Here is a 20,989-nt window from a genome sequence, read left to right as displayed (position 1 = left end):
AGCCTCTGCTTAAAGACCTCCAAAGAAGGAGACTCCACCACACTCCTTGGCAGCAAATTCCACTGTCGAACAGCTCTTACTGTCAGGAAGTTCTTCCTAATGTTTAGGTGGAATCTAATTGTTTATCTCTTTGACATCTGGTGGGAGGGCGTTCCACAGGGTGGGTGCCACCACCGAGAAGGCCCTCTGCCTGGTTCCCTGTAGCTTTGCTTCTCGCAGGGAGGGAACCACCAGCCCCAAACAGGGGTTTCTTCACATGGCCCCCACCAACATGCCCCTTTCCTGCAAAGCCCCAGAATTTCAGTTCCTTGGCCAGCTCCCCACCTCCAGAAGGCTGCTCCCCCCCCCACCACTCAGCCCCAGCCCCAAAAGCAGGCCAGAGTGTGTGCATCAGCTAGTAGGCACCAGGTATCAAGGCTCATGGAACTATGGCACTTGCTCCTTCAGGAGGCAGCGATGGCCACCAACTTGGACGGCTTCAAAAGAGGATCGCACAATTTCACGGGGGGCGAGAAAGCTATTGACGGCTACTAGACATGGTGGCTGTGCTCTACCACCACAACTGGGAGGGAAAAGTGCTTCCAAATCCCAGTTGCAGGATACCACCAGAGGGACGTGTGCTCTTGGGCTGGTTTGCTGGTTCCCCACAGGCAACTGGTTTTCTGGACGCTGGACTAAATGGCCACAGGCTCTTAGCATTCATTGACTCATAGCATTGCAGAGTTGGGAAGATACTCAAGAGTCATCTAGCCCAACCCCCTTGGCAAGGCAGGAACCTGAGCTGAGCATCCCTGCCTCCCACTGGCTTGACTACCCGCTCCCTGGCTTGGAGGGTCCTCCCCTTGCAGTCTGTGCTGCTGACCAGCTCCCCCTTGCGCCTCTTCCCGGGAAGGATGGGGGGGGGGTTTCCCTGGGCCGCCCTGCTGCCGGGCCAGCCTTGCCAAGGGGAGCGCTTCTCCTTTAAAGCAGCCACGTGGGCCCGCTGCTGGTGAGGAGCCTGCCCTGCTTTTCCCCGCGCCGAGGAGGAGCTGGCGCCGTGTCAGTTTCACCCGCCCAGGCTCGCCGGGGAAGAAAGAGGAGGGTGTCGGATTCGCCAAGGACCATTCGCGCATCTCCATCCGCATCGGCGAGCAAGGGGGACCCGCAGAGCAGCAGCGGTGGGAGAGAGAAGGAAGGAAGGAAGGAGAAGGAAGAAAAGAAGACAGACAGACCCGGGAGGGGGACGAAGCCCAGCCAAGCGCATTGCAGCAGCGGGGGGGGGGGCGGCGAAAGAGGAGCCCCCACTACGCGCGCGCCCTCCACCAGCCTGATCGCCTCTGCGCTTCTTTCCTCCCCACATCGCAGAGCTTGGAGAGGCAGTTTGCCAAGCCGCCCGCCCCCCATCCCAAAAAGGAGGGCCCTTCACTGCCACCCTGCAGCCAAACTAACGAACACAAGACGCTTTTTTTAATTTTGGAGAGGGGCGGGGCTTCTGGAGACAACCTGGGCGGAGAGGACCTTGCGCCCTGAAACTGCATCTTTTTGCGCACCGGGTTCCCTGGGAATTGGAGAGGGGGTTTCCTCTCCCTCTTGGCGCTTTGACTCTGAAGGCACATCCACACACCAACACCCCTTCGCCGGCTCTTGCACGCCCCCTCCCTCCCTCCCTTGAAAGATCAATACTCCACGCACGCACCGATTTTTTTTTTTTTTTTATGGGTCACAAAGCGACGTCGCAATGTTGTCCATGTCCAAGACGTCTTTTAAAATTAAGCAACACCAGGATCCAGGGGTAAGTCGGCTTCTCTGGCGTTGCGACACTGAAAGGGCTTGGAGGAAGGGGGTTCCGCTGGCGGGGTGAACGGGGATGGGGGCGTGTGTGTGTTGAGCGAGGGGGTTTGAGGCTGGGTCACCCCACCCCGCGCTGGAACCATAGGAAATGATGTTGGATGCTGCTCATTTTCCACAGACAATTATTCTAAAAGATTCTTCTAAATGTTCCAAGAGGTTGGGAAATGCTGGCCGCGAATAATGGACTTATGTCAACTAGATATCTAGGGCAGTGTTTCCCAACCACTGTTCCGCGGCACACTAGTGTGCCGCGAGATGTTGCCTGGTGTGCCGCGAGATGTTGCCTGGAGGGAGGCGGGCAAGTCGGGCGGCGAGAGGTGGGGCGGCGAGGAGATTCCCTGCCCCTGCCAAAGCTCAGCCAGCCAAGCCGCGCTCTCCTTCCTGCCTCGCTTTGCTGCCTCCTCCCCCCCACCCCCAAAGCTTGGAGGTTCCCCGGCAAGGGGGAGGGGAAAAAATTGAAACTTACACTTTCGTGCGTCCCTCCCGGCGTGACACTGCGCGCTGACGTCACGGGGCTGTAATGGTGGTGTGCCTCGAGATTTTTTTCATCAAACAAGTGTGCCTTTGCCCAAAAAAGGTTGGGAAACACTGATCTAGGGCACCTCTCTCTCATCTTTCTAGCTTTCTGAATTCAACTTTGCAGATTTGCTTTTGCTTCAGGGCACAGCCCTTCTGCGCATTGTGTGCATGCCCTACCTTTAAAGCACATTCAGAACACACAATAAGAATTCCAGGAACTCTGATTTACCTCTCAGAGAACTACCATTCCCGGCACCCGGCGCTGGTTGGGGCTGATGGAAGCTGTAGCCCCAAACATCTGGATTTGGCAGAGGCTGTCTCATCCAAATGAGCCCCTTTTTGGAGGCTGTAATGCTTGCGAATACCAGTTGCTGGAAACTCCAGGAAGCGAGAAGAAGTCTCTTGTGCTCAGGATCTGGTCTTGCTTGGGGTTTCCCACAGGCTGGTTGTCCACTGTGAGGATAGCGGACTAGATGGTCCAGAGCCAGTAGCTGGGCTCTTCTGATGTTTTTGTGGAACTTCCAGCTCCAGGGGCAGTCTATCTAGATTCCTATGTTCTTAGTGGCATTTAGTCACTGCTGGACTAGATGGGCCCCTGGCCTGATTCGACAGGGCTTTTCTGATGTCCTTATCCTTGCGCAGGAAAAGAAATCCCTGCCCCAACCCCTGCAAATTAACCATTGATGAATGCAAATGCAAAACCGGCCTTTCAACACATTGACTTCACCTCCTCAAAACCGGAAAATATATTTTAGGGGGAAAAAATAAACCACACACACCCAATTGCTCGTGGCACCTTTTCCTTTGACAGCCTTAAAAAAGCATCGCTTGCATTCAAAGACACGCACGCACGCTGCATTGACTTGTGTTTATATAGGATTTTGAGCACAACTTTGCTGAGGGGATTCCCCGCTCTGGAGCCCAGACTTCTACGTCTGTTTTCAAACACGTTTCCAAACACAGCCTTCTTTCTCCCTGCTTTCCCTTTTTTAAACAAAAACCAGCGATAATTTTAGAAGTGGGTGGTTTCTTTTCGCTGTACATAGTGTCCTTGGCCGCTGAGGGCAACTTTCCCATTAATGATTCACAAACTCCCCCCCCCCTTTTCAAAGTTTCTTCTTTCTTTAAACAAAAACAAGCCTCCTCTCCCTCTGTGCCTCTGTCCTGGCTCTCCAGTTGGTAGCTAGGAAACCCGGGCTTGGCTGGAACGCCTCATTCCATTGCTCCAGCAACGACCTAGCTAGCTGCAAGCTTCAAAAATCGCTTACTCCAGAGTAGCGGCTGGATCTTGCCGGGAACACGAGGCCAGGAAAAAAAGTGAAAAGAGGTTGGAGACAGTGGCTCTGAGCCTTGACGAAAGGGGGCACCGCCTTGATTTTTTAAAATAAAAATAAAAAGTGATTTATGCCTATACAATCCTTCCTTCAGATGGAATGCGTTTCTAAGCTAGGTCTGAGTTTCTTCCTGGCCTCCATGATCTAGCTCCCTCTGCCCTTCTGCATTCTTTGCATAGTCATCAAACAATGTTTTTCGAATTGAGGAAGAAAAGAAAAGAATGCAAGGAGGGAGCCAAGTCGCTTGGTTTGCTGATCCCAGCCGAAGGGAGCCTGGAGCTCAGCGGGACAGAACACCTGCATGATCTCAGAATGCTTCTTCAGGTTGCCCTGCAAATGTTGCCTGTCTGGGAAACTCTGGAGAACAGTGTACAGTGGTACCTCTGTTTACGTACTTAATTCGTTCTGGAGGTCCGTTCTTAACCTGAAACTGTTCTTAACCTGAAGCACCACTTTAGCTAATGGGGCCTCCCGTTGCCGCTGTGCCGCCGCGGCACAATTTCTGTTCTCATCCTGAAGCAAAGTTCTTAACCTGAGGTACTATTTCTGGGTTAGCAGAGTCTGTAACCTGAAGCGTATGTAACCCGAGGTACCACTGTAATAATAATAATAATAATAATAATAATAATAATAATAATAATAATTTCTTATACCCTGCCCATCTGGTTGGGTTTCCCCAGCCACTCTGAGTGGCTCCCAACAGAATATTAAAAGCATGACAAAACATCAAACATTAAAAAGTTCCCTAAAGAGGGCTGCCTTCAGATGCCTTCTAAAAGTCAGATAGTTGTTTATCCCCTTGACATCTGATGGGAGGGCGTTCCACAGGGCGGGTGCCACCACCGAGAAGGCCCTCTGTCTGGTTACCTGTAACCTCACTTCTCACAGTGAGGGAACCGCCAGAAGCCCCTTGGAGCTGGACCTCAGCGTCCGGGCTGAACGTAGAAAAGAGCTAGAAGAATACAGAGTCCCGTCTCACGGATGTAGCCAAACCTTTACCCCACAGAGAAGGATGCACCTTCCTGTCTCTCACCTGGGAGCATTCTAAGTATAAGGCAGCCTCCTGTCGGAAAGGAGGAACGAGTGTTTTGCTCTGCACAAAGCTCTCGCCTGAGGTGTACAATGACAGTGGACAGGCAGGTGATCTCCTTCCACCTGCTACCTGGGAGCTTATAATTCACTGGAGTGCATAAGGATTAAACCGGTGACCTCCCTATGCAAAGCGGAGACCCCTCCACACCACTGAGCATCCCTTCTGAAGGCCAGTCTTGAAGGGCACAGATGTACCTCACCAGGGATGGACTCCCACAAACGGGGAACTGCCGATAGTGCCAGGCGGGGGGCATTCCCAGCCCTAACGGCTCAGGACCACAAGACCTCAAGGACAGCCTCTTTCCAAGTGAACCTACCCGGACCCTGAGATCATCCTCTGAGGCCCTTCTTTGTGTGCCTCCACCTCGAGAGGTCCAGAGGGTGGCAACTCGAGAACGGGGCCTTCTCTGCAGTGGCTCCCTGCCTGTGGAATGCTCTCCCCAGGGAAGTTCGCCTGGCGCCTTTAGGCAACAGGCAAAAACGTTCCTTTTTAACCAGGCCTTTGGTTGATCTGTTTACACCCTTTTAAAATGTAGTGGTTTTTTTGTGGTGGTGGGGCTATTGGATTGTAGTTTTTATTTTTCTTGTGTATTTTGTGGTTTTATATCTTGATTTTGTTCTGTGCTCTTTCCACTTAAGAACATCGGAATGACTCTGTGTTTTCCTGATGGATCAAAGGTCCCGGCCAGCCAGTCACTGTGGCAGCTCTGCTCACCCCCCTCTCTTCTCTCTTTGCAGACGAGGGGTCCAAAGTCCCCCGACATGAGTGACAAGAGGAACGAATCCTGCCACGCTCTGAAATGCATCCCAGGTATTCCGATTTCGCTTTCTTTCTCAACCTTCTTTCGTGCGATCCCAAACGTGAAAGCACAACGCCTCGTTTAAATGCAACTCGGTGTTGTGTAAAACACCAGGTCCCAAGGGACGGGTTGATATTGGGAGACGGGGGAATGGAGGGCGACGGTGTGCTATACAGTGGTACCTCGGGTTAAGTACTTAATTCGTTCCGGAGGTCCGTACTTAACCTGAAGTTGTTCTTAACCTGAAGCACCACTTTACCTAATGGGGCCTCCTGCTGGCACTGCACCGCCGGAGCACGATTTCTGTTCTTATCCTGAAGCAAAGTGCTTAACCTGAAGCACTAGTTCTGGGTTAGCGGAGTCTGTAACCTGAAGCGTATGTAACCTGAAGCATATGTAACCCGAGGTACCACTGTATAGAGATGTGGTTACCTCAGGCCCTCTGAAAAAGGATTATTGCAGAGCTGGGAAAAGGTTCAGAAAACCAACGAAAGGGATTGAGGGGAGGGAGCGACTCCCCTGTGAAGAAACGGCACTGTTTTGGGGACTTTAGAGAATGAGGAGAGGAATGTTTGGATAACAAGAGGCGTCCAAAACGATATGTGGCTCGGAGAGAGCAAACAGAGAATTTTTTTCCTTGCTGGACATCCAAGAAATGCTGGAAGATTCAGGACAGATTAAAGGACGCCGTTCTTCACACAGCAGAGAGTTGAACTATGGAACTCACTGCCTCATTGTTGTTGTTGTTGTTGAGTCATTTAGTCGTGTCCGACTCTTCGTGACCCCCCTGGACCAGAGCACGCCAGGCACTCCTGTCTTCCACTGCCTCCTGTGGTTTGGTCAAACTCATGTTGGCAGCTTCGAGAACACTATCCAACCATCTCATCCTCTGTCGTCCCCTTCTCCTTGTGCCCTCCATCTTTCCCAACATCAGGGTCTTTTCCAGGGAGTCTTCTCTTCTCATGAGGTGGCCAAAGTATTGGAGCCTCAGCATCACGATCTGTCCTTCCAGTGAGCACTCAGGGCTGATTTCCTTCAGAATGGAGAGGTTTGATCTTCTTGCAGTCCATGGGACTCTCAAGAGTCTCCTCCAGCACCATAAGGGTTAGAAATATTCATTGAGAGGACTATTGGCGGTTAGTAACCCTGACGGCTGTGCTGTGCCTCCGCAGCTGTGCTCTTGTGTTCGAATCCTGAATTGCAAGTTCCCCTCAGAAGAAGAAGAGGAGTTTGGATTTGATATCCCGCTTTATCACTACTCGAAGGAGTCTCAAAGCGGCTAACATTCTCCTTTCCCTTCCTCCCCGACAACAAATACTCTGTGAGGTGAGTGGGGCTGAGAGACTTCAGAGAAGTGTGACTAGCCCAAGGTCACCCAGCAGCTGCATGTGGAGGAGCGGGGAATCAAACCCAGTTCACCAGATTACGAGTCCACTGCTCTTAACCACTACACCACACTGGCTCCTCAGAGGCATATCTGGTTGGCCACTGTGGAAACAGGATCCTGGCCTGATCCAGCAGGCTCTCCTTATTATTTTTAATTATTTTCCTTAAAGAAACACTCACCGTTCTTTGGCTACGATCCCATGGAGAGGTAGAACTTTCACCATGGGTGTGTATGGAGGAATTTGCCCTGTGTGTGTCTGTTGCAGGGAGGTTTTCCCCGCCCCCCCGCTACTTCAGTGTTTATTATTTTTTTCTGAGAAAGAGAAATAGGCTTTGCTGGGTCTTTTATTTGAATACAAGCTTGGGGCGACCCCCCATGAGGGAGCCACAAAGGGTTAAGGCAGGAGTCAGCAACCTTTTTCAGCCATGGGCCGGTCCACCGTCCCTCAGACCTTGTCGGGGTTGGACTATATTTTGGAGAAATAAAAAGAACAAATTCCCATGCCCCACAAATAACCCAGAGATGCATTTTAAATAAAAGCAGGCATTCTATTCATGTAAAAACACGCAGATTCCCGAAACCATCCGCGGGTCGGATTGGGAAGGTGATTGGGCCGCATCCGGCCCCTGGGCCTTAGGTTGCCTACCCATGTTCTTAAACAGGGGTCAGCAAACTTTTTCAGCAGGGGGCCGGTCCACTGTCCCTCAGACTGTGTAAAGATGAGAGGCAGTGTGGTGTAATGGTTAGCGTGTCGAACCAGGAGCTGGGAGAGGCCAAGTTTCAAATCCTCACCCAGTCATGAAGCATGCTGGGCGTGACTTCAGGCCAGACTCTGCTTCTCTCAACCTAACCTACCTCTCAGGGTTGTTGTGAGGATTAAATGAGGTTGGGGTGGGGGCAGAACCACCCTGTGCTCCTTGGAAGAAAAGGTGGGGTTTAAACGGAACTGATAAATAATAATGAATAGATAATCCAGCCGAGTATTTGCATTGTGCTAAAATGAGCTTTCAGCTGTGTACAAAAATAGCAATACTCGAGAGCGTCAGTAAAACACGTTTCAAGCCATAGTCTATTTCGAGTTCTGACAGGCGATGGCTGATTCCTTTGTGGGTTGGGCAGCGGGAGACAATGTTTTATATTACTAGATTCCAGTTTGCATGTTTAAGTGCACTTTGTCTTTCTGGGAAGAGCTGGGAGCTGTTGCGATTCTTCCACCTCGTTGAGTCTTCCTTCATAAGGGGGTGGGGAGTGCTTTTGGTTTCCAAATGTGTTTCGGTATGCAAAACAAGATGAAACTTGTATTAGCACAAGATGGGAGCTATTTGGATATCATTTGTGTGTGTTTTTAAGAGTGGCCGTGTTAGAAGATGCCTCGCAGGGCTGGAGAGAGTTTGTTATTATCGCTTCTGATGCTGAGGAGCGAATTACCGTATTTTTTGCTCTATAAGACTCACTTTTCCCCTCCTAAAAAGTAAGGGAAAATGTGTGTGCGTCTTATGGAGCGAATGCAGGCTGCGCAGCTATCCCAGAAGCCAGAACAGCAAGAGGGATCACTGCGCAGCGATCCCTCTTGCTGTTCTGGCTTCTGAGATTCAGAATATTATTTTTTTATTGTTTTCCTTCTCCAAAAACTAGGTGCGTCTTGTGGTCTGGTGCGTCTTATAGAGCGAAAAATACGGTAGGTAGAAAGTGGTCCACTGAACTCGCCATAAGGCAGTGATAAAAACCCTAGAGCAGGCATAGGCAAATTCCGGCCCTCCAGATGTTTTGAGACTACAACTCCCATCATCCCTGACCACTGGTCCTGTTAGCTAGGGATGATGGGAATTGTAGTTCCAAAACATCTGGAGGGCCGGAGTTTGCCTATGCCTGCCCTAGAGTGTGTATCTGAAGAAGCGTGCATGCACACGAAAGCTCATACCAATAACAAACTTAGTTGGTCTCTAAGGTGCTACTGGAAGGAATTTTTAAATTTTGTTCCAAAAGCCCTAGAGGTTAGGCGAGGAGACACCCAGGGAAAAAAGGTGTGCAGGCATCTCTTTGCAGTAGAAGAGATTTTCTTTCATTCTTTCTTTGCAGAGGCAGGCTTGCTTATGGCACCCATGACTTATTTGTTTATTTATCACATTTATCACATCCTCTAAGCAGCTCAGGGTGGCAGACATGGCTCTCCCCACTATTATTTAATCCCCACAACAGCCCTATGAGGTAGGTTAGGCTGAGGGGCCTAGTTGGGGGGATTCGAACCCTGGTCTCTCCAAGGTCCGAGTCAAACACATTAACCCATGGGTAGGCAAACTAAGGCCTGGGGGCCGGATCCGGCTCAATCACCTTCTAAATCTGGCCCGCGGATGGTCCAGGAATCAGCGTGTTTTTACATGAGTAGAATGTGTCCTTTTATTTAAAATGCATCTCTGGGTTATTTGTGGGGCATAGTAATTTGTTCATTCCCCCCCTCCAAAATATAGTCTCCCCATAAGGTCTGAGGGACAGTGGACCAGCCCTCTGCTGAAAAAGTTTGCTGACCCCTGCATTAACCACTAGGAGTGGATGTCTGCAGGTGTGTTTGTGGAAGGGGGAACCAGAATGTCAGTATTTTGTGGGAGGAACTCGAGCGTGTTCTGGAAAGGCAGATTTGCACTGTTGAAGTCACACAAAAACATTTACCGTATTTTTTGTTCTACAAGACTCACTTTTTTCCTCCTAAAAAGTAAGGGGAAATGTGTGTGCGTCTTATGGGGCGAATGCAGGCTGCGCAGCTATCCCAGAAGCCAGAACAGCAAGAGGGATTCCTGCTTTCACTGCGCAGAGATCCCTCTTGCTGTTCTGGCTTCTGAGATTCAGAATATTTTTTTTCTTGTTTTCCTCCTCCAAAAACTAGGTGCGTCTAGTGGTCTGGTGCGTCTTATAGAGCGAAAAATATGGTAACTAGCGGGGAAGGAGAAACTTGTTTTGTCTTCATCATGCACCTTTTTAGAGGCGAGAGAGAGGCGTGTTTGGAAACAGCAGGCAGGAGGGAAGTGTTTGCATGGCAAATGATTAACTAGAGTGGGACCTTCGTTAGAAAAAGGGCAGCCAGCTTGGCGTCTCTGCAGCAGTTGGGGCTTTGCTCTCAGTGAGGGAGCCCTGCCTGACCTTGTTGCTTGGACACCTGGGGGTTGTAGCAGCGCTAGAGGGCAAACGCTGGGTGCTTTCCTGCTTGGCAAAGGCTTTGCATGGGAACCTGGCCAGGTGAACAGGAAGGAGGTGCAAGGTGAGAGGGGGAACTTCCAGAACAGGATAGCACATGTCACCCCCAGAAATCCCCCACGGGTGCTCCCAGCACCTCCTGATTTTTTTAAAAATAAAGAATGCGAATCTTTATTTTTGCCTTGCTGTTTAGTTGGATGGATTGCCTACTTTTGGGGAAATGCTGCCTGCTTGGGTTTTTTTTTCCTGCTTGCGTTTTATTTGGAGCGTGTGGACATATGAACGGTCTTCTGGATCATGATGCCTGTGAGGAACCTGCAAGATGGATCAGAGCCCAAGGTCACTTTGCTCTCCTGAGGTTTCCGGCAACTTGGATTCAGAAGCGCCGCAGAGGCAGAGCAAAGCCATTGCGGCTAGTAGCTGAGTTAGAAAGGACCACGAGCATCTGGTCCACGAATCTGGCCAGTCCTTTGTTAAAGCCATCAGGGCAGGGCGTTCCATAGCTTAGCTATGCATTCATGTATAAGCAGGAATTTTGCCTTTTGGGGGGGACATTCTGAGCACCGCCAGTTTCTCTTCTGTGAAATGGGTACAGCGGACGCTTGGGTTGCGAATGTGATCCGTGCGGGATGCACGTTCGCAACCTGCAGCGGCGCAACTGCACGGGTTGCAATTCGGCGCTTCTGCGCATGCGCAACCGCCGAAACCCGGAAGTAACCCATTACAGTACTTCTGGGTTTTGGCGCTCCGTAACCCGGAAAATGCAACCTGAAGCATCTGTAACCCGAGGTGTGACTGTATTTCCGGATGCCAGTGACAACTCTCTTAGATTTCCATATGTGCCCCCCCCCCCAGACCAAAAGGGCATGGCTTTCCATAGCTTAACTATGCATTCATGTATAAGTAGGAATTTTGCCTTTTGGGAGCGACATTCTGAGCACCATCAGTTTTTCTTCTGTGAAATGGGTACAGTGGTACCTCAGGTTAAGTACTTAATTCGTTCCGGAGGTCCGTTCTTAACCTGAAACTGTTCTTAACCTGAAGCACCACTTTAGCTAATGGGGCCTCCTGCTGCTGCCGTGCCGCCGGAGCACGATTTCTGTTCTTATCCTGAAGCAAAGTTCTTAACCCGAGGTAATATTTCTGGGTTAGCGGAGTCTGTAACCTGAAGCGTATGTAACCTGAAGCGTATGTAACCCGAGGTATCACTGTATTTCCAGATGCCAGTGACAACTCTCTTAGATTTCCAGGTGTGCCCCTTTCCCCAGACCAAAAGGTCTAGGTATACACACACACACACACACACACACACACACACACACACACAAGCTTCTCTCTCCTTTTCTCTTCTCCAGGAGTTTCTGAAAGCTTCCTGTGCAAGCTCCCATTGCAAGGTGTTTCTCCCAAGTCCCCTTCACTGTGAATTAATTCTTTCCTGCAGGCGAATATATCCGAGAAGAGGCAGCTCACGTGCGGAAAAGCATCCCTTCCCAAGATGGAGAAGCGACCTACATCCCAGGCACCCTCTACTGCACCAACCTGAGAGTGGCTTTCTTACCAGACCCGTCTCCAAACACAGAGGTGAGTTACCCACTGGGTTTCTGCAACGCTGCCTTGTCCAGAAAAGAAGTGGGTACCTTCTTCAAAGCAAGTCAGACCATTGGTCTTATCATAGAACCCTTCCCTTAAAAACAAGGCAAGATTCCAGACCTTAAGATTTGGGGGGGGGGGAGGGAACTTACCGTATTTTTCGCTCTATAACATGCACCCGACCATAACACGCACATAGTTTTTAGAGGAGGAAAATCCGTAGGCATGCCACCCGTAGGCATTCCCTCCATAACACGCACAGACATTTCCCCTTACTTTCTAGGAGGAAAAAAGTGAGTGTTATGGTGCAAAAAAATACGGCAATTTAAATTGGAATAGCCTTATACTGACAATATGTGCATCTAGTTCAGGACTGCCTGCACTGGCTGGCAGCAGCTGCCCCTGGTTTCAGGGAGGAGATTTCCCCAGACCTTCATGGAAATGCCACTAAGTTTAAAATAATGCTAAGATTCTAGTCCTCATGGTTCGGAATCAAGGGCTGACTTAGGAAGCTGCCTTCTACCGAATCAGACTCCTCTGGTCCATCAAGCTGAGTACCGTATACACTGACTGGCAGCAGCGGCTTTCCAGGATTTTACCTAGAGATGCCTTCAGGGACTGAACCTTCTGCTTGCAAGGCAGGTGTCCCACCACCAGGCTACAGCTCTTTCCCTTAAACAGTTTCCACTGATTCTGGAATAAAATGCCATAGCCTGAGTCAGACGACTGGCCCATCTAGCTAGATATTGCCCACACTGGCTGGCAGCAGCTCTCTGGGTTTTGAGGCAGTGTTTCTCCCCTAGCCCAATCTGGAGATGCCAGGGATGACTGAACCCGGGACCTTCTGCTTGCAAGGGGACTGCTCCCTTCCCAAAATGAAGGCGTGTTAGGTGCCGTAAACCCAGCTGAGAGCAATTCCTCTCTTTTTCTCCAGGATTGTTCCTGCCAAACTTTCATGCACAGCGACTACGACGTTGCCCTCCCTTGCATTGGGAGACTGCTCGCCGGTAAGGTTAAGAGGGCTGCCTTAAATCATCTCCTTCCGTCCTGGTGCCAGTGTGGTGTAGTGGTTAAGAGCGGTAGTCTCGTAATCTGGGGAACCGGGTTCGTGTCTCCGCTCCTCCACATGCAGCTGCTGGGTGACCTTGGGCTAGTCACACTTCTCTGAAGTCTCTCAGCCCCACTCACCTCACAGAGTGTTTGTTGTGGGGGAGGAAGGGAAAGGAGAATGTTAGCCGCTTTGAGACTCCTGAAGGGGAGTGAAAGGCGGGATATCAAATCCAAACTCTTCTTCTTCTTCCTTGATTGTAAGCCCCTCGAGGCAGAGATCTCTGATCTTGCTGTAACCCCTGTAACTCCTTTCCCCTGTAGTTAACACATGGCTTCTGCTTTTCTTACTCTCCAAGTCAACAGCTTCACCAAGGCTAAAGTGCTCACTAGTACCTCGACCCTGAAATTCATCCCAGAGGAGCTGATCATCTGCTGCCGGGATTTCCGGGTACTGCGGTTCCGGTTCCACGACAGCGGCTTGGAGCCTCAGGCCTTCCGGGTGAGTCGTGGGAAGGGGGGAGACACAGAATTAAGCAGCGGCATAATCCATCAACTTGATCTGCCATTCTTCTCTGCTAGGGACTTTATCTTCTTTCCATCTCTGGGCCAATAACATCCACGCAGCTGTGGTCTCTTACATAAATAGTCTTTTCTGCTCCCTTGGGATTTCAGCACCTAGAATTCCTAAAAGGAAGGCTTCAGGGTTGTTGTTTTTTAACAAAAGGCTATTTTAAACATCCCCCCCCCAACTCATTATATATCATTTCCCAGAATTCTTTTACTACTTTACATTTCCACCACATATGATAAAAGGTGCCTAATGTGTGTGTATATATGTGTGCATTTGTGTTTTAAAGAAACTAGCCAACTGTACAAAGGTAATATATGCAGAAATGGCTCTGGCTGCTTTTGCCTCTAACCCTGCCCACCTCTGGAATACGGCCCCTAGAAGCTTGCCCAGAAGGCAATGTGGCCCCAGTGGCGTAGCGTGGGGGGTGCAGGGGGGGCTGGCCGCACCGGGCGCAACATCTGGGGGGGCGCACTCGCACTCGCAGCTCTCTGCCCCTACCTGGCTCACTCACTCTCTCTCACTGCAGTGCTGGCTGTGCGAATCCGATCCGAGCCGCCAGGTCGCCACCTACTGTGGAGGGGGGTGGGTGCCAGGCGTGCGGTGCGGAGAGAGAGCGAGGGACTATCTGGGGGAGGGACAGTGCAGCGCCCGCCCAGCGCAGCGCTGAGCGCGGGAGAGAACCACACCAGACCAGACCAGGCAGCAGCAAGAAGCTGGCAGCGGCGGCAGGTTAGGGGTTAGGGGGTGCAAATTACTTGCCTTGCCCCGGGTTAGGGGGTGCAAATTACTTGCCTTGCCCCGGGTGCTGACAACCCACGCTATGCGCCGCTGTGTGGCCCTCTACTGGGCTTAACCCCCTCCCTGCCACGCTGTTCCAGGTCTCGATGGCTATCGCTCAGGCTCACGAGAGCAGCACCAGGGATGGCTCCTACGAAGATGCTGCCCTGAAGAACTTGGGTGAGTCCAGCTGGCCGAGGGGGAGGGAGAGGCTGGCTGCCTTGAGGGTTGATCGATCCTTATGCCTCTTTCGCCACTGCAGGGAACGGCCGGCCGAATCAGGAGGAGGAGGTGCTGGAAGAAGAAGAGGAGAAGAAGGAGGACGGGTCCCCAACCCTCTTGTTCCAGACCCTCCGGGACTGGGAGAAGGAGCTGCAGAGAATCGGGGCCGCGGGTTGGCGCGTCAGCCCTGTCAATGAGCGCTTTGACATGTCCACCAGGTGTAATATATGGCCTACGGGGTTCGTTTTCTGGGGAGAGGGAGGTGGCGGGGAGGGACCCTAAATTGTACTGAGCCAGGTGTCACAATGGGGTGTGTGACTCTGTTTTAAGGCAGCTCCCTGTGTCCCAACTTGAATTGGTGCTTTCTTCTGAGGACTAGTATTCTAGGACTAGAATGAGAACGGTGGGGTGTGATGTCACCGTAGCAGTCAAGTACAACTTTTCCTGTTTGCCCAGAGTGGACACACAGGGTTACGTTACTCCAGCCAGGAGGACTTCCTGTCACACCTGTCTGGAACATCCTCCCCCTGCGTGTGACCAGGGAGACCCCATAAAAGGGTTGGTCACGCAACCACCTTCCATTCTCCATGCTGCTCCTTCTCTTGACCTTTCCTCTCTTGATGTTATTTTGCTGTTTGCTGGCTCTCGGCCAGCAGCACATGAGCTCAATCCCCATACGGGATGAACCCACACTCTCTTCTGTATTGTTGTTTAGTCGTTTAGTCGTGTCCGACTCTTCGTGACCCCCTGGACCAGAGCACGCCAGGCACTCCTGTCTTCCACTGCCTCCCCCAGTTTGGTCAAACTCATGCTGGTAGCTTCGAGAACACTGTCCCACCATCTCATCCTCTGGCGTCCCCTTCTCCTTGCGCCCTCCATCTTTCCCAACATCAGGGTCTTTTCCAGGGAGTCTTCTCTTCTCATGAGGTGGCCAAAGTCTTGGAGCCTCAGCTTCACTATCTGTCCTTCCAGTGAGCACTCAGGGCTGATTTCCTTCAGAATGGAGAGGTTTGATCTTCTTGCAGTCCATGGGACTCTCAAGAGTCTCCCCCAGCACCATAATTCAAAAGCATCCATTCTTCGGAGATCAGCCTTCTTTATGGTTCAGCTTTCACTTCCATACATCACTACTGGGAAAACCATAGCTTTTACTATACGGACCTTTGTTGGCAAAGGTCTCTTCTGTAACTACAAGCTAAAGCCTGCCTTCAGGGACCCTACTGTGAACTGAATGTGAGCAAACTTCTTATTACTTTTAATAATTTAGCAGGGGAATTTAGCAGGAACAAAATCCAATCTGGACAAGCCAGACTGGATTGCTTAACTCAAGAGATTCAGACGAATCTACCAACTAGCCTCCTGCAACGTACAGGGGAATGTACTCTGCTACTAGCTCGCTAGCGTGAGTGAGGAAGGATAATATTTAATCAATATATCCTCCCCTACTACCCACAACATTCCCACAAGAACTAGAATATTAATTTATGCATAGGACAAGGCTCACAGCTCCATGAAAGAACATCAGCTTCGCATGCAGAATGGCCCCAACGACATTTCCAGGTAGGGCTGGGAATGACTGCTGCCCATCAGTCTAGATAAGACTGAACGAGAGGAACTCAAATGGTTTGGCTCAGTAAAAGGCTGCCTCCTCTTTTCCTTGTCAACTTTCTGCTTCCTCTCTCTGCAGCCTCCCCAAATACTTGTGGGTGCCCAGTTGGTTTCTGGACAATGAGCTGAAGAGGGCCTTTGTCCATTTCAATGAAAGACGCATCCCGGTGAGCGACCTGAACTTGCTTGGCTTGGTTGGGTGGGGTGTGTGTGTGTCTTCAACGGCGTACATGACTCCCAACCCCCAAATCCAGCAAAATCCATCGAGAGGAATCCCATTCAGCTCCTTTCCTCTTCCGTCCCCCAGAGGCTGTGCTGGCATCACCCAGGAGGCAGCGATCTCCTTCGAGCGGCCAGCTTCCACCCCGATTCAGACCCAGAGAAGGAAGACATGAGGTACGTTGCTGGGGGGGGGGGCGATTGAAGAGAAGGGGGGCTGTGGGAAAGATGGGGGTCCCTGCCCTCAAAAGCGCTTCCAGTCTTGGGGAATTTCCAGGCCACTTTTATTTTTTTATTACACCTATCCACAGTCTTGCCATTTTAAACACCACCTCGGAAGGTTTCCGACTCCACCTCTCAGAGATTATTTAGCTGGCATCTCTGTACTGCAGCAAAGGGGTTGGGCTAGATGGCCTCTGAGGGACCCTTTCAATTCGACAAATCTATGATTCTATATCAGGGGTAGGCAAGCTAAGGCCTAGGGGCCGAATGCAGCCCAGTCGCCTTCTCAATCCCGCCCATGGACGGTCCAGGAATCAGCATGTTTTTACATGAGTAGAATGTGTGCTTTTATTTAAAATGCATCTCTGGATTATTTGTGGGGCATAGAAATTCGTTCATCCCCCCCCCCCCCGCCGCCCATCACATGGTTTGAGGGACAGTGGACTGGCCCCCTGCTGAAAAAGGTTGCTGACCCCTGTTATATATACAGTCAAAGGTAAAGGTAAAGGGGACCCCTGACCATTAGGTCCAGTCGTGGCCGACTATGGAATTGTGGCACTCATCTCGCTTTATTGGCCGAGGGAGCCGGCGTACAGCTTCCAGGTCATGTGGCCAGCATGACTAAGCCACTTCTGGCGAACCAGAGCAGCGTACGGAAATGCCGTTTACCTTCCCGCCGGAGCGGTACCTATTTATCTACTTGCACTGGTGTGCTTTGGAACTGCTAGGTTGGCAGGAGCAGGGACCGAGCAACGGGAGCTCACCCCGTTGCGGGGATTCGAACCGCCGACCTTCTGATCGGCAAGTCCTAGGCTCTGTGGTTTAACCCACAGCACCACCCGCGTCCTTATATACAGTCATACCTTGGGTTAAATGTGCTTCAGGTTGAGCGTTTTCAGGTTAAGCTCTGTGGCGACCCGGAAGTAACGGAATGCCTTCCTTCTGGGTTTTGCCGCTTGTGCATGCACAGATGCTCAAAATGACGTCACATCCATGCGCAGACGCGGCGAATCGTGAACCACAGATGCGCAGATGCGGGTTGTGTTCGCTTCAGGATGCAAACGGGGCTCCAGAACGGATCCCATTCGCATCCAGAGGTGTCACTGTACAAGGGGAAAGGGACAGCGAGGGAAGATGAGAAACTCAAGCTCAGGCCTCGGTTCTTAGAAAGTAGTTCCTTCACAGAAAGGTGGCTGTCGAGAGAGAGGAGAATCTGGCATTGCTAGTCTGCCACAGCAGAGGGACAGACGGAGCTCAGCTTCCCATCTCTCATAGAATGGTAGAACTGTAGAGGTGGGAGCTGGGACACCAAGGGCCATCTAGTCCAACCCCCTGAAATGCTGGAACCACAGCTAACCCTAAGCCACTAAAGCATAAATAAAAAAATTCCTTCCAGTAGCACCTTAAAGACCAACTAAGTTAGTTCTTGGTATAAGCTTTCGTGTGCATGCACACTTCTTCAGATACACTGAAACAGAAGTTGCCAGATCCTTCTATATAGTGAGAAGGTGGGGAGGGGTATTACTCAGAAGGGTGGTGGGAATGGGAGATTGGCAGATAGCTGAGATGAGCCTGTTGACGACTCTTAACGACTGCAATAGGTCTTACAGAAAAAGGCATGGGGTGAGAAGGTGAAGAATGGCTTAGTCATGTATAATGAGATAAGAATCCAATGTCTTTGTTCAAACCAGGTCTCTCCATGGTTTTAAGTTTGGTAATGAAAGCATATATTTCTTAAAGGTGAGATTCAAATTTGTATCAGTTTGCTGGATGCTCAGCTTTGCCTCCCTCATCTCTCTCTTTCTGCAGGTCAGTGGAAACTCTGATGCTCGCTGGCCACCCCCAATGTGTGATCGTCGAGGTGACGGTAGACCTCCCCAGCCCCCCGGAGATCCAGCAGTCCTACTCCAAGCTTTGGAACCTGAGCCTCTGCCTTGCCGGTGAGAAGAGGAAATAGCCGTGGGGCAGCCCTCTCGACAGGGGTCGCTCTTGAGTTAGGGGAATGGCTGGAGCTCTGGAAGAGCACACAGCTTTGAACATAGGAAGATGCCTGCAGCTAAATCAGGCCAATAACCCACCTTGCCCAGCAGCCTGTGCCCACAGCGACCAGCTAGGTGCCCCAGAAGGAAACCCACAAGCAGGACCCCCAAATACAAGAGCAACTCCCCCCTTCTTCAGAAGCATTGCTGCTGTTTCCGAGAACAATTCAAAGTGTTGGTGCTGACCTTTAAAGCCCTAAACGGCCTCAGTCCAGTATACCTGAAGGAGCGTCTCCACCCCCATTGTTCAGCCTGGACACTGAGGTCCAGCGTTGAGGGCCTTCTGGCAGTTCCCTCATTGCGAGAAGCCAAGTTACAGGGAACCAGGCAGAGGGCCTTCTCGGTGGTGGCGCCCTCCCTGTGGAACACCCTCCCTTCAGATGTCAAAGAGAAAAACAACTACCAGACTTTTAGAAGACATCTAAAGGCAGCCCTGTTTAGGGAAGCTTTTAATGTTTAATAGGTTATTGTATTTTAGTGTTTTGTTGGAAGCCGCCCAGAGTGGCTGGGGAAACCCAGGCAGATGGGCGGGGTATAAATAAATTATTAAATTATTATTATTATTATTATTATTATTATTATTATTATTATTATTATTACTACTATTATTATTATTAGGCCATGGAGGCAGAGCAAGCCACTGTGGCTGGTTAGTCCAATCCTCTTTTAACGCCACCCAAGTTTCAAAGCCAGCACTGGCTCCTGTAGCAGTGAGTTCCGTAGTTTATCCACGTGGTGCATGAAGAGGTACTTTCTTTTAAATAATAGTAATAATAATAATAATAATAATAATAATAATAATAATAATAATAATAATAATAATATATTATTTATACCCCGCCCATCTGGCTGGTTTCCCCAGCCAACAGAATATTAAAATACAATAACCTATTAAACATTAAAAGCTTCCCTAAACAGGGCTGCCTTCAGATGTCTTCTAAAAGTCTGGTAGTTGTTTTTCTCTCTGACATCTGGTGGGAGGGCGTTCCACGGGGCGGGTGCCACTACCGAGAAGGCCCTCTGCCTGTTCCCTGTAACTTATCTTCCAAGAAAGACTGGAAGGGCCCAGGAAAGGCAGATTTAGGGGAACACAACCCGTGCGCATGAGGCCTCGGGGGGTGCTGCAGGGGATGCCACAACTATTAGCGTGGAGCGTGAGAGGTGGTGGTGAGGCGCCAATTGTTTTTTGCACTGCACAGGGTACTGCAGAAATTTGACCTGGGGGGGTCCGATGCCTGAAGGCATTTACAAGCAGGGCTAGAAAGGACTCCTTGTCTGGAAGGCCAGAGATCCTCTGCCACTCAGCTGTAGACAAGACTGAGCTAGATGCAGCAGTCAGCAGAAGGGTTACGTTCTCCGAGCTGCACAGGTGGCAGAAAACCTGTCTAAGACATTGATCTGAGCTTCAAACCTGGGTCAAACCACACAGAGCGTACCAACTGAGCCAAGGAGAGGGGATCATAAGGAGTCTCTCCCCCCTGCCGACCACCAGTTTTAGATAGTACAGTGGTAAAAAAAGGGTAAAGGGACCCCTGACCATTAGGTCCAGTCGTGACTGGCTCTGGGGTTGCGGCACTCATCTCGCTTTACTGGCCGAGGGAGCTGGCGTACAGCTTCCGGGTAATGTGACCAGCAGGACTAAGCCGCTTCTGGCGAACCAGAGCAGCACACGGAAATGCCATTTACCTTCCCGCTGGAGTGGTACCTATTTATCTACTTGCACTGGCATGCTTTCAAACAGCTATGTTGGCAGGAGCAGGGACCGAGCAATGGGGGCTCACCCCGTTGCGGGGATTCGAACCGCCAACCTTCTGATCGGCAAGTCCTAGGCTCTGTGGTTTAAACCACAGCACCACCCGCGTTCCACAGCGCCACCCGAGTACAGTGGTACCTCGGGTTAAGTACTTAATTCGTTCCGGAGGTCTGTTCTTAACCTGAAACTGTTCTTAACCTGAAGCACCACTTTAGCTAATGGGGCCTCCTGCTGCCGCTGCACCACCGGAGCACGATTTCTGTTCTCATCCTGAAGCAAAGTCCTTAACCTGAAGCACTATTTCTGGGTTAGCAGAGTCTGTAACCTGAAGCCTATGTAACCTGAAGTGTATGTAACCTGAGGTACCACTGTACCTGGAGAGGTGTTGAGATGAACACCTCTGTACAAACCAGCCCTAATTCTCTCCCAGAGAGATTCTACTGGGCTACGCGTTAATCCCTCTGTGGACATTCCTGATGCGTCTCCAGAATGCTTCATGACTCACAGGGTGGAAAGGAATCTTCCTGCCCTCCAGAGGCCACAAATGAGGAATCGGAATAAAAATAACACAAGATCTTTATTTTTTATTTTTGCACAGCTGCCTCGAAACTGGTGGCTGACTGTTCCAGACCTCCGCTGGGGATCCTATTTTTGGAGGAACAGCGCAGCTGGTTTCCGAGGGATTTCGAAGCCTGGCGCTCTATTCTTAGCCCTTCGGATTAGGTTGCCCAAAAGACAAAATAATAATTAAAAAGGCGGAATTCGCTCACACGAGAGGCAGGGGTGA

The 20,989-nt window shown here is 50.7% G+C and overlaps 1 protein-coding gene across 1 annotated transcript in view; it reads left to right on the top strand.

Annotated features, from left to right (window-relative positions):
- The first annotated feature begins 991 nt into the window (after positions 1–991).
- Positions 992–20,989, top strand: part of MTMR11 (myotubularin related protein 11) — a 36,538-nt gene continuing 16,540 nt past the window's right edge. Inside the window, exons 1-10 of the mRNA XM_081173545.1 lie at positions 992–1,771; positions 5,514–5,586; positions 11,593–11,732; positions 12,676–12,748; positions 13,148–13,290; positions 14,241–14,319; positions 14,402–14,579; positions 16,049–16,136; positions 16,277–16,365; positions 18,220–18,350. Of these exons, the coding sequence (XP_081029671.1) occupies positions 1,718–1,771; positions 5,514–5,586; positions 11,593–11,732; positions 12,676–12,748; positions 13,148–13,290; positions 14,241–14,319; positions 14,402–14,579; positions 16,049–16,136; positions 16,277–16,365; positions 18,220–18,350 (1,048 nt within the window). The 5' untranslated portion in view covers positions 992–1,717. The remainder of the gene's footprint in view (positions 1,772–5,513; positions 5,587–11,592; positions 11,733–12,675; positions 12,749–13,147; positions 13,291–14,240; positions 14,320–14,401; positions 14,580–16,048; positions 16,137–16,276; positions 16,366–18,219; positions 18,351–20,989) is intronic.

The sequence above is a fragment of the Podarcis bocagei genome (genome assembly GCF_964188305.1).
Source record: "Podarcis bocagei genome assembly, chromosome: 16".
NCBI lineage: Eukaryota > Metazoa > Chordata > Lepidosauria > Squamata > Lacertidae > Podarcis > Podarcis bocagei.
This window is presented reverse-complemented; position numbering and strand designations above follow the sequence as displayed.